The 13,596-nt window shown below is 35.0% G+C and overlaps 1 protein-coding gene across 8 annotated transcripts in view; it reads right to left on the reverse strand.

Moving 5' to 3' along the window:
- MAPK10 (mitogen-activated protein kinase 10) overlaps positions 1–13,596 on the reverse strand; it is a 296,363-nt gene that overhangs the window by 115,395 nt on the left and 167,372 nt on the right. For all 8 annotated transcript variants that reach the window (XM_041759955.1, XM_041759958.1, XM_041759953.1 and 5 more), the window contains one exon: positions 8,436–8,605. In XM_041759955.1, the coding sequence (XP_041615889.1) occupies positions 8,436–8,605 (170 nt within the window). The remainder of the gene's footprint in view (positions 1–8,435; positions 8,606–13,596) is intronic.

A 13,596-nucleotide genomic window follows, 5' to 3' on the forward strand; every position in this document is an offset into this window, starting at 1 on the left:
GATTTTTTTCTTAGGAAGTTTTTGATTACTGATTCAATCTCCTTACTAGTAATCAATCTATTCAGATTTTCTATTTCTTCATGACTCAGTCTTGAAAGTTGACAAATTTCTAGGAATCTATGCATTACTTCTAGGTTGTTGGCATTTACTTTATTCATAGAAGTCTCTTAACAATCCTTTATATTTCTGTGATATCAGTTGTAACTTCTTTTTCATTTCTGATTTTCTTTATTTGAGCCCTGTCTCTTTTTTCTTGATAAATCTGGGTAAATGTTTATCAATTTTGTTCATCTTTTCAAAGAAACAGTTCTTAGTTTCATTGATCTTTTCTATTATCTTTTTAGTCTCTATTTCATTTATTTCCACTCTGATCTTTATTATCTCTACCCTTCTACTAATTTCAGGCTTTGTTGGTTTTCCTCTTTCTCATTACTTTGGGTGTAAAGTTAAATCTTTTATTTGAGATTTCTCTTGTGCCTTTAGGTGTGTACTATGAACCACTCTTTTAGAACTGTTTTTGCTGCATCCTCTAGATTTTGATATATCTTATTTCTGATTTCTTCTGTCTCTAGGTATTTTTAATTTATTTCTTAAATTTCTTCTATAACCCCACAGTTGTTCGGTAACATGTTGTTGTATCTCGTCATATTTGCAGTTTTTCCAGTTTTCTTCTTATAGTTGACTATTATTCATACCATTGTGGTCAGAAAAGAAGTTTGATATGATTTCAATCTTCTTGAATTTATTGAGATTTGTTTTGTGATCTACTATGTAATCCATTCTGGAGAATATTCCACATGCACTTGAAAAGAATATGTATCCCGTTGCTTTGGGGTGGAATGTTTTATAGATAGGTTAAGTCCATTTGGTCTAATGTGTCATTTAAGGCTGATACTTCCTCACTGATTTTCAATCTGAAGTATCCATCCATTGAAATAAGTTGAATGTTAAAATCCCTCACTATTATTGTATTGCTGTCAGTTTCTCCCTTTGGGTCCATTAGTATCTGCTTTACATATTTAGTACTCCAAAATTGGGTGCACATATATTTACACCTGTTTTTTTAATGTTTATTTTATTTATTTATTTGAGAGAGAGAGAGCATAAGCACAGAGGGAGAGGGAGAAGCAGACTCCCTGATTAGCAGAGAGCCTAACTCAGGGCTCAATCCCAAGACCCTGAGATCATGGCCTGAGCTGAAGGCAGACACTTAACCAACGGAGCCACCCAGGCACCCTATTTGCACCTGTTTTATCTTCTTGTTGGATTGAGTCCTTTATCAGTATGTAATGTCTTTCTTCATCTTTTATTACAGTTATGTTAGAGTCTATTTTGTTGATATGAGTATAGCTACCTCAACTTTCTTTTTGTTTCCATTTCCATGCAACATCATTTTCTATCCCTTCAATTTCAGTCTGTGTCCTTATATCTGAAGTGAATCTCTTACAGGCAGTATATAAATGCATCTTTTTTCAAATCCATTCAACCACTTTATGTCTTTTGATTGGAGAATTCAGTTCATTTACATTTAAAATAATCATAAATAGGTATGTACTCATTGTGATTTTGTTCATTGTCTTCTTGAAGGGGGGCAGGGTTGGTTTGTAGTTCTCTTTCTTTTCTCTTTTGCTTTGTGGCTTGATGAATTTCTTTAATGTTATGCTTAGATTCCTTTCTTATCTTCTTTTGCATCTTATTTACTTTAAGTTTTTGCTTTGTAGTTACACTGAGGCTCACATACAACATACAGCCTATTTATGTAACAGTCTGTTTTTAAGTTGATAGCAACTTAAATTTGAATAATTCCAAAACTCTATACTTTTACTCCCTTGCCAATTTATGTTTTTTTTTTAAAGATTTATTTATTTATTCAGTCAGAGAGAGCGAGAGAGAGGCAGAGACACAGGCAGAGGGAGAAGCAGGCTCCATGCAGGAGGCCCAATGTGGGACTCGATCCCGGGTCTCCAGGATTACACCCCGGGCTGCAGGCGGCGCTAAACCGCTGCGCCACCAGGGCTGCCCCCAATTTATGTTTTTGATGTCACATTTTACATCTCATTATTGTATGTGTCTCTTCACTGATTATTGTAGTTCTAGTTAATTTTACTACTTTTGTCTTTTAACCTTCTGAAGTAGCTACCACCTCTCCTACATTCTTACCTTTGCCAGTGAGATTTTCACTTTCATATGTTCTCTTGTTATTAATTTTTGCCATTTAATTTTCAGCTTAAAGAAGTCCCTTTATTATTTCTTGTAAGGCCAGTTTGGTAGTAGTGAACTCCTTTAGCTTTTACTTGTCTAAAAAATTCTTTATCTCTCCTTTAAGTCTAAATAATAATCTCGCCATGTAGCATATTTTTGTTTGAAAGCTTTTTTTTTCTTTCAGAACTTTGAAAATATTGTGCCACGCTCTTCTGGCCTGGAAAGTTTCTGTTGATAAATCTACTGATAGTCTTAAGGAGTTCCCCTTCTATGAAATAATTTATTTTTCTCTTGGTGCTTTTAAGATTCTCGCTTTAGCTTTTGGCAATTTAATTATGTTACTTGGTGTGGTGCTCTTTGGGTTCATTTTATTTGACATTCTCTGGGCTTCCCGGTCCTGGCTGTCTGTTTCTCTCCCCAGGTGAGGGAAGTTTTCACCATTATTTCTTTAAATAAGCTTTCTGTTTCTTTCTCACTCTCTTCTTCTGGGACCCTTTTATTCTGTCTGATGTTCCCTAGAGGTCCTTTAAATTATCTTCATTTATTTATTTTTTTTTCGTTTTGCACCTCTGTCTGGAGGAGTCTATTGCTTTATCTTCCAAGTTGCTGATCCGTTTTTCTACTTCATCCAGTTTGCTATTGAACTCCCCACCCCAACCCCCAGAATATTTTTCAGGTCAATCATGTTCTTCAGCTCTTAATATTGTTTCTACTTTCTTATGTTTTCTATCTCTTTGTTAAAGTCTATGTTTATCCTCTTGAGTTCAGTGAGCATCATTATGACCATTACTTGAATTCTTTACCATTACTTTTGAATTCTTTTGTCTTTTCTTTCATCTAGATCGTATTTCTGTTTCCTTATTTTTTTGACTCTGTGTTTCTGTGTATTTGGCAAAACAGCTACCTCTTTTAGTTGTAATCCTTTTCATTCAACCTTGGGATCCCCAGACATCAGTCTCATTGATTTTCCATCCAGACATTCTGGAGGTTCATCTTTCTGATGCATATCCCAGGCGCCAGGGTGCTTTATGTGCCTATCCGATGAGGCCCTTCCATATTGTGTGTTGCTACAATGAGGGTGGGGGTTTTGCAAGATTATTACTCTGCCTCTCCTACATGCTCAGTCTGGTCCTTTTATCCTCTGTGGTGGTGAACAGTTCATCTTGTTTTAAGATCTTTTCCAGAGGGAAATGATCCATATGTAGGTGTAGACTTGGAAGTCCATAGGAGAAGGTGAGTTCAGGATCTTACTACACTGCCATCTTGGAGCCTGCTCAATCATTGTATCTTTCTGTTATAATAGATAATCTTTATTTCTTCTCTCAGAGGTAGAAAACGTTCATTTATTTCAAATTATTTCCTATTAGATTTTACTTAATGATTCTCAAAAATGACATTGTTGGTCCATCACCCACAGTGAATGAAAAAATACCATAGTAGTGATTAATTCTTTTTGAAGATATTTAAGTATTGCCTGTTTGTTCCCTTGATAGTGAATAAGCAATGAAGCAATCCAAAGAGAAGAAAGAAAATATAAGAACCCAATAATAAATTTAAGGTAAGTGAAACAGTACAAATGAGACCCCATTTCAAATATAAATACCAGTATACCAACATTTATACTTGAAAAGTAAAATCGTTATTAGACACACAAATTTTTGTAGCAGCACATACAAAAAAAAATTGATGATGAACATCCTTTTTGAAATTGGTTCCTACATGTTTTATTCCTGCTCTAGAGAAAATAAAGCAAAATAAATGAATCATCAGTTTCAGATTGCCTCCCATGTCCAAAGTTCCTAGATACTTCTAGTTTCCAATTTCTCTCAGTCACTATATTCAGGATCGTATAGAACAAAATACACAAATTTGAGTTTTCATGAGCAGAAGAAAGGTCTGTGGATTTTAGAAACATGTATAAGAATGGATCTGTGTTTGATGTAGGAGAGGTGGATAAACTCACCAGTGACAAAAGGCAATTAAAAGGAAATTAAATTAAAGGCTGTAGGTAGAGAGGACAAATTAATACAGGAATAGATCTTCAAAAGAAATAGTATACTGTTAACCTAGGTCATGATAAATAAACAAAGGTATCTCAAAGCTAGGCTATTAGGAAGGGACAACTATATTCATGTCCAGAAAGGAATGTGCTGGAATTGTGCTGTCTGTGCACATGGTAGAGTAACAAATTAGAAGATGAGTAAGAGGAATATGCCATCCTATTTCTGTCCCTTCATCTTGGTCTTTGCCAGCTTAATTCCCTCAGCTATAAACCAAAAGACTAATAATCATCCCAGGAAACTCCAAGGCTAACGTTTTGGAATTCAAGTGTCCTTATTGACAAATGTGCTGATAAATCTATTGTTAAACTGGATTAAAAATTTTCCTCAAGGACATTTATTTATTGAAATCTATTTCAGTTAGTATACCTAAGACCTAAGATGATTTCTGTCTTATACAAGAATAAATAGAGGCCCAAAATGTCCCAAAAATATGCCACAAAATTTTTAGTAAATTTTCAGCTATTTCTGGAACAGTCTGTTAACTTCTTAAGAAAAATACTGCTTTGGTCCATTTTTTAATCATTAAGGATCTATTAGCTTCCTTTCACTAGTGCCCTTATTTTCTGTGGCAGCTTTACTTAAAGGAAAATAAAGCAACCTCAATGAGTATGAACTGAAAAGTGCAGGAAAATTTTCTCATGTTCTACAATTTTCCTTTATTGAAAAGTAACCAGAAATCCCTCTGCTTTCTCCATCTCCTGTCTCTCCTCCTTTATAAGAATTTTTCTTTTTTTCTTATTTTTTATCACATTTTGAAAGTTGTTTATAAATGCAGTGATCTCCTAACTGTCTTAACTCTCCTAACTCTTCCCATTCTTTACATGGTATACAAGACATCTAGCATAATGCAGAAAATATAAACATATATTGTAATGTAGAAAGGAAATTAAAAGTACTAATATTTAATAAACAAATTAATAACTGGTCTCTCCCAAACACACATTATCCCTCTCTAGCAGTTGGTCTCATATTACCTAGGGTAAAAAATATTTGAAAAGCAAAGGGAAATTTCATAGTTTGAGGGGGATTGACAGAAGCACCCTAAACTACTTTTGCTGAAAATATAGTTCAGTGTGTATGCTCTAGGAGATTTATAGCATTTATCTTAATAATAGAATCTTTACCAATCTTAGTATAACTACAACAACAAACATCACAAACAACTGCTTAAACAACGCAAATTTATTATGTGACAGTTCTACAGGTCCAAAGCCCTTACATGGGCCTCATCAGGCTAAAGATGTTAGCAGACTGGTTCCTTTCTGGAGGTGCTAGAGGAGAAACCACTTCCATGCTCATTTGCATTTGTTGGGAGATTCCAATATCCTACGGTTGCATGACTCTAATGCAGCCTCTATATTTTTGCTGATTGGAGGCGGACAGCCATTCCCAGTTTCTGGAAGCCAACCCATTCCCTAACTCATGACCTCTTCCTCTATCTTCTATCTTCCTCATCTTCTAAGCCAGCAAAAATAAAGCAAGTTTTGTCCTGTTTTAAATCTCTTATCTCTCCTTTCCCATTGTATCTCTCTGACCCACTCTTTTACCTTTCTTTTCCACTTTCTAAGAACTCATGTGATTAGATTGATCTCTCCTGGATATCTCAGGATAACCTCCCCATTTTAAGGCCTGTAACTTTAGTCACATCAGCAGTGTCCCTCTTGCCACCTAAGATAACATAGTCAAGGATTCTGGGGATTAGAATCTGGGGACCATTATTTTGCCTACCACTCTAGGAAATTATTTTGTGCCATAAAGAGGTTCATCTCATACCTGCACTACAACAAATAAGTAAAAGTTAAAAATAAGACTTTACCGGCTTAAATATCTTTGAAATGAAAGGTTTGGTCCATTGTTAAAAATGTTAAACTGTTCCATCTTTTGAATAGCAAAAATAATTACTGATTGACTTAGATAATTATTAAGTAAATTTTAATAAAGGCCTTGGTATATTTGATAAATGAAATTTAAATGTTAGTAAATGATTTAGAAGTACACCAATGTTGCAATCACTACTACTATTTGCGTTGACTAAGCATTGAGAGTAAACTTAAAACCAGTTATCAAAATGAGGTGAACTTTAAAATTTATGTCCACACAAAGACCTGTACATGGATGTTTAAAGCAGCTTTATTTATAATTACCAAAACCTGGAAGGAACCAAGATAATCTAAAGCAGGTGAATGGATAAATCATGGCATGCCTAGACGTTTCAATGTATGTCTAGGTATGCCAATGATAAAAAGAAATGAGCTATCAATCTCTGAAAAGACATGGAAAAACCTTAAATACATATTACTAAGTCAAAGAAGCCAATTTAAAAAGGTTATATGCTGTTTGATTCCAACTATATGACTTTCTGGAAAAGGCAAATCTATGGAAACAGGAGTTGGGAGTAAGAGGAAGGATGAATATGTGGAATATAGAGGATTTTTAGGGCAGTGGAAATATTCTGTATGATACCTTAATGGATACATATCATTCTACATTAGTCTAAATCCACAGAATGTACACCAAGAATAAATCCTAATGTATACAATGGGCTTTGGTGATTATGATGTATCAATTAGGCTCATCAATTGTAATAAACATACCACTTTTGTGGAGGATGTTGGTGGTGGAGGAGGTTACCCATGTGTGGAGGTAGGAGGAATATGGAAGAATGTGGAAAATTTCTGTACTTTCATCTCAATTTTGCTGTGAACCATTTTGTTCTAAAAAAAAGTCTTTAAAAAATGAAGTGAACCAGATTTTAAAATTGTTTATGAAATATAAAATAAAAGTTTAAAAAATAATGAACACTGCCACATTCCTGTCATCAAAATTACATTATATCAAATGAATGAAAAAAATGTAAAATATATTTTAAAATAATGTTTATTTCACCTTATGCTCATCTTTTAAGAGTGTTCATGTTTCCAAATGGATATTACTAATGTAGCAGTAGTTTATATAACAAATAAGCATACTGATCTAAGTAAATATCCTCTATAAATATATAAACTATACATATTTATGGTACATGTGCTAAATTTTTACTTATAGGTATGAGTCATCAAGTTGAAAATTACTATGCTAATACATTCATACTAAATACATTTGGTGGCTACACTGCAAGTTAAAACTACATAAAATAAATGCTTATCAATTTGATATTATCACTTTTGCAAGAATTTCACAACAGATAATCAGGTTTTGATTTGTCATCATTTCAAATTGCCACTCAAAAATGTCATAAAAGAATGGTTAGTAAAGGAGCCCAGAATCTTTCCATTTTGGAAACATATAACAGACATTTTTAAAATACCACTTACTAATAGGTAACTGAATTTTAAATATTGAACTTTAAAAGTTATAGGAATGTTTGAGATATCATTTGTGCTTCTTTGGAGTGTAGAGTATTTTATTTGCTGGTTATCCTAAAACATATCCCCTCATTTCTTGCTGCAAAAACATCCAAATAAAATTTTCTAAATGTATTAGCCAAAAAAACCTCTGGTCTTCTTGGTTTCTCCATGGTTGCTGTGTAATGGATACTTTTGGTGAGTAGAAAGACTATTCACCAGCAAAGCTGTACATATTTTTAGTAAATGAATAATGAATTACAAATAATGTTCATAATTTTACTTTTCTTTGCTAGAAGACATTCTTCCCATCTCAAATAGTACTATTTATTTATGTTTATTTGTGGGGGTGTTTGTGGCTAGTTGACATACTCAGTATTATTCCTTTTAAAAATACAAGTTGAGTGAAATAAGCAGAGAAAGACAAATACCATGTGATTCTACTTACATGTGGAATCTAAAACACAAGACAAAGAGACAATCACCAAAAACCAGATTCTTAAATACAGAGAACAAACTGGTGGTTGCCAGAGGGGAGGTGAGACGGGAAATGCGTGAAATAGATAAAAGGGATTAAAAGTACAAACTTCCAGCTATAAAACAAAGAAGTCACAGAGATGAAAAGTACAACATAGGGAATATGGTAAGATTGTAATAACATTTGGTGACAGATGGTGACTATACATATCATGATAAGCAGGGTAATGTATACAATTATTAAATATGCTGTATACCTGAAACTAACAAAACACTGCATGTTAATTATACTTCAATAAATAAATATATATGCTAACATATATATGTATGTTAAATCCATTTCACTTACCAAACTATTCCCTGAGCCCCAGAGCCAATAGGCTTTAAATTCTGGTAGCGCTTGAGAACTGTGAAGGTTGAGTCTCCCACTTCCACACTGTAAAACTGGTTGTCAACTTTGCTTTTGCTCATGTTGTAATGTTTGGCAATATATGACACATCCACTTGTTTATCGAATCCCTGAGAAAATAACAACAACAACAAAAAAAAAAAAACCATGAGAAAACGAACAACCAGACTGATAAAGAGACATAGAAAAGTTTGTTCTTCTAATGATTACTAATTCAGTCATCTATCATCATTATATAAACTGTATTTCATATAAAAAATATGTATTAGGGATCCCTGGGTGGCGCAGCGGTTCGGCGCCTGCCTTTGGCCCAGGGCGCGATCCTGGAGACCCGGGATCGAATCCCACGTCGGGCTCCCGGTGCACGGAGCCTGCTTCTCTCTCTGCCTGTCTCTGCCTCTCTCTCTCTCTCTGTGACTATCATAAATAAAAAAAAAAAAAAAAAAAAAAAGTTAAAAAAAAAAATATGTATTAGTCCATGTAAGATAATCTGGAGTAAAAGGACTCAGAAAACATACATAGAATAATTTATTTTCAGCATTAAAACTATTATTATTAAAACTAATAGTTTTAATGGTGAAAATAAATTATGTAGATTAGATTTACATAATCTTTTCTGAAATGTCTCATTAAAACCATTTAATTATTTATGAAGCAAAAAAAAAAAAATTTCATGAAGCAAATAGCTACCAAACATATACTAGATCCATTGACTATTCTAGAAACTTCAGAGGTAATTCCTGATCATCCATTAAAACAGCCATATGAGAAAGGATAAGAGATTGTATCCATATCCCTTTCTCAGAAAAAAAAAAAAATGAGATGCAAAATAATGTATCTTTAATTGTTTAATTAGGTAAATTTGAATTTAATAGTGTTGCCTTCATTTGTTCTCAATAATACCAAAAATGTTATTATCCTACATTAAACATTGAACAATTTTAGCCCAAATTAACATTATTCTAAAATCCCACATGATATCTTTTTATCCTTTGCAAGTTTGGATTTAAATATCTTTTTTTAAAAAGATTTTATTTATTTATTCATGAGAAACACAGAGAGGAGAGAGACAGGCAGGGAAAGTAGCAGCTCCATGCAGGGAGCCCGACATGGGACTCGATCCCGAGTCTCCAGGATCCGCTCTGAGCTGAAGGCGGTGCTAAACCGCTGAGCCTCCCAGGCTGCCCCTGGATTTAAATATCTTGATTGTGTATCTTTTGTTTATCTTTAGAAGTTCTTCTACTTTTTAATATTTATTTTTTTACTTTTTTTTTACTTTATAATATTTAGCAATTAAAGAAACTGTCCTTGAAATTTTGAATCATGATATATGAATATACATAATATAAATACCCATTATCCATAATTATTGTTTACCCATAAATAAACTTATATTGCATTTGTGACAGTAAGTAGTTTCAATTCTATAGCTACAAAGGACTGTATAGAATGTTGTCTAGACTGTTTGTTATGGCACACACTGTTGGATGCCTGCCCAATAGTCATCCCCTCTCCTTTTTGCTGATTTTGTTCAAGCTTTGAGCACTCTCATGTCCTTCCATTGGGTTCCTTCCCAATCCCAAAACTTGAAAAGGAAATAGTCTAAATAAATGGTTCTCTTTAGAAGTGTCATTAACATTGGTGGACATTTGGGAGATTTGTGGACATTTTTGGTATACCATATGGTAGGAGATGTGGCTTGTATTTAGTTGGCTTATCAAACAGTGCTGGTTATCCTGCAATGAGTGGGACATTCATGAATAATTTCTTATACAGTGAATAATTTCTTACATACCTCATGACTTTTGAGTTATGCCAAAGGTTTAATTAGTAAACAAAAGAAAACAGAAACCCTGCCTTTAATGTTCTGAGCACAGAATCTAAACTAAAGGATTTTTGTATGGTTTGAGTACAAACTGACTTCTGAAAAAAAGAAAAAAAAAACTGACTTCTGAAAATCTGATTCTCACATAATTTGAAAAAAATTTAGATCTCCTTAGGCTCTGAACCTCTGGTTGGTTATTAAACCATTGTCCTTAGAAATTTTTGGCATTTCATTTATAAAAACCAAACCAAACAGAAATAGAAATACAAACTAATTGGTCTTTCCATACTCTCGGAAAGGGAGACAGGCAGCACCAAATAATATAAATGAGGAGGATACACTGGGGACTATATGGACATGAGTGGCCAAACCTTCGAATCTAGTGGGCGGACCTTACAGACCCCATACAGAATGAAAGCGGAATGCACGTGACCGGAACCAGCCTATTACTGGAAGACATAGGGTGGCTGCAATCCAGTACAAATGCACACAGACCTCAAAGAACAAAGTGGACTGAAGTTGGGGAATCCAGCTTGGTTGCAAAAATGACCGAAAATCCAGTATTTTATGAGTACAATAAGGAGAGGTGTGAAATGCAAGAGATAGTCCCTGAGGCATGGAACAGGAAATTAAACAAGACTATTAAAAAACAGAATTGGGGCGCCTGGGTGGTGCAGTAGGCTGAGCATCAACTTTTGGTTTGGGCTGAGGTCTGAACTAAGGATTGAGAGATGGAGCCGGGTGGCCTCTGGGCTCAGCAGAGTCCTCATCAGACTCTCCCTGTACCTCTGTCCACTCACCGCCCCATCCCAACCCTCATGCATGTGTTCACTCGTTCTCTCTTTCTTTCTCTCAAAATAAAATAAATCAAAAAAAAAAAAAAAAAACTACAGGGCATTGTAAGTCTATTCAGGGAGACTAAACAGGATTTAGAATTTAAACAATGACTGTGGACTACAAGAAAGAAGAACATTAGTATTTGAACAATCCTTGATTTCAACAGCAGAATCAGGAACTTCTCTCTGCACCATACTCCATTTCTACTCTAGGCGTTTTTGGTCTATCAGCAGACTAAACTTATTAAAATTCTTTTTGCTTCTTCTTAACTTTGGAAGGTAAAAAAAGAACCCCCAAAATTTAATAAATATAAAAACAACAAACAAACAAAAATAACTGGAGCTAGATTACCAGTCAATTCCTTTGCCAAGGTTAATTTGGGATGGATGAAGTACCTGATTTCATTTGTCATGTTCTGATCCTTTTTTACATCCTTTGATGTTCTCATTTCTAACCACCCACAAAATTCTTAGCACACGCTAGCTTCATCAAACCTACATAATCTACTTCTCCCCCCACTTACTCTCTTCATCTCTGAAATGTTGCTCATTCCAACTGTCCTGCATATATGAATACTAATCGTATGTAATGTTTTATGTTCCAGACCCCTAACTTAATGCTGTATCTTAGTACCACCCTATTCCTTCAGACTTGCCTGTGGCTTTTCTAGCTGTGGTTTCAGTCTTTATATTATACTTGACTCCACCATGCTCCTCTTCCAACATTCTAATGTATATTCAAAGAAATCAAGGGAATTTAATAATTCGTGGAACATCTTTTTCAGACTAACCTTAAGACATATTCTATTCAACATTTACAATTATTTTTTTAAAAGATTTTATATATTTATTTATTCATGAGAGACACAGAGCGAGAGAGGCAGAGACATAGGCGGGGGGGGGGGGGGGGAAGCAGGCTCCCTGTAGGGATCTTCATGTGGAACTCGATCCTGGGACCCCAGGCTCACGACCTGAGCCAAAGGCAGTTGCTCTACCACTGAGCCACTATTTACAATCATTTAATCCAACAAATACTGATAACTGACATATTATGTGCCAGACACTGTGTTTGTTTGGCACTGGAGACAGAACAAAAAGATAAGGTCTCTGTCTAGATGGAGGCAGCCAAATAAGCAAGTATTAAAAAATGGATGATATATTCTATAGTAGAATAAAGAAAAGGTGTTGGAAGCAAAAAAGAATAGCAACTAATTGCTTGCATTCATTCATTTTTATTAATTCCTTCATTACTATGTAAAAAACTACTAGATGCCAACCCACAGGTATAAAATTGGTAATGTTTGAGAGGAGACTTGACCAGTGTTCACCCTGGCTAACAGTATTCCTGGACCTCTCCTCTAACTGGTTCTCAAAAGGAAATGTGCACCTGGAGCACCTGAGGAGCTTGACAAAAGGCAAGTCATTACCATATCACCCTAAAGATTGGGATTTAGGCCATCATCATTTCATCCTGATGACTGGAAGATTAGTAGGCAATCCAGGTGGTTTTGATTTGAGGATTTGAGACTCCGACTATGAGAAAGACAGCATTAAAATAGTCATTCTCAGGACTCCTGGGTAGCTCAGCAGTTGAGCCTCTGCCTTCGGCTCAAGGCGTGATCCCGGGGTCCTGGGATCAAGTTCCGCACCGGCCTCCTTGCAAGGAGGCTGCTTCTCCCTCTGCCTGTGTCTCTGCCTCTCTCTCTCTGTGTGTATGTGTGTGTGTGTGTTTCTCATGAATAAATAAATAAAATCTTTAAAAAAAAAAAACAAACAGTCATTCTCATATTCTCATCAAGTGCTTCCTGGAGTATCAACATCACCTGAAAACCTGTTAGAAATGAAAGTGCTCACTCCCACTCCATACCTACTAAAGCAGAAACTCTGTGGGCAAGGCCCAATAATCTGTTTCAATAAGCCCTCTAAGTATTCTGATGTATGTTAAGAACAACACACTATAGGGGAAGGATCATCTGAAATGGAACTTACACCTCTGCCTGAGATATTTGAAAAGTAAAACAATATTTCTATATCTGCCTCAGGGAACACATTTTGTGTCTTTATGGATTGCCAAATTCCATTTCTCATGGCACACAAAAAGTAGAAACCGGAGTTCTAGTTAGGACAAGGATTACCCCTCACCTGAGATTCAAGTATTTGAAAGAGCCCCACTTCCCCAGACTCAAGGACTTAACAAAGTCCTGGTATTGTGACAGGTCAACATTTGGCCAAGTGTTATAATGGAGTAACTATATCATTGCATCTCAGCAATTGTTCACACTCCTGAGAAGTGCTCAGTAATTTTTGCCAATGCATACTGATAACAGAATTTTTCATATAATGGGAAAGCTATATATGGACTTGGTAGTTTGATAGAAATGGTTAAAACAATCATAGAGTTTATACCAACAGCAAAATTCCAGTAAGAAGAGAATTCCCA

This window comes from Vulpes lagopus, chromosome 6 (genome assembly GCF_018345385.1).
Source record: "Vulpes lagopus strain Blue_001 chromosome 6, ASM1834538v1, whole genome shotgun sequence".
NCBI classification, from domain to species: Eukaryota; Metazoa; Chordata; class Mammalia; order Carnivora; family Canidae; genus Vulpes; species Vulpes lagopus.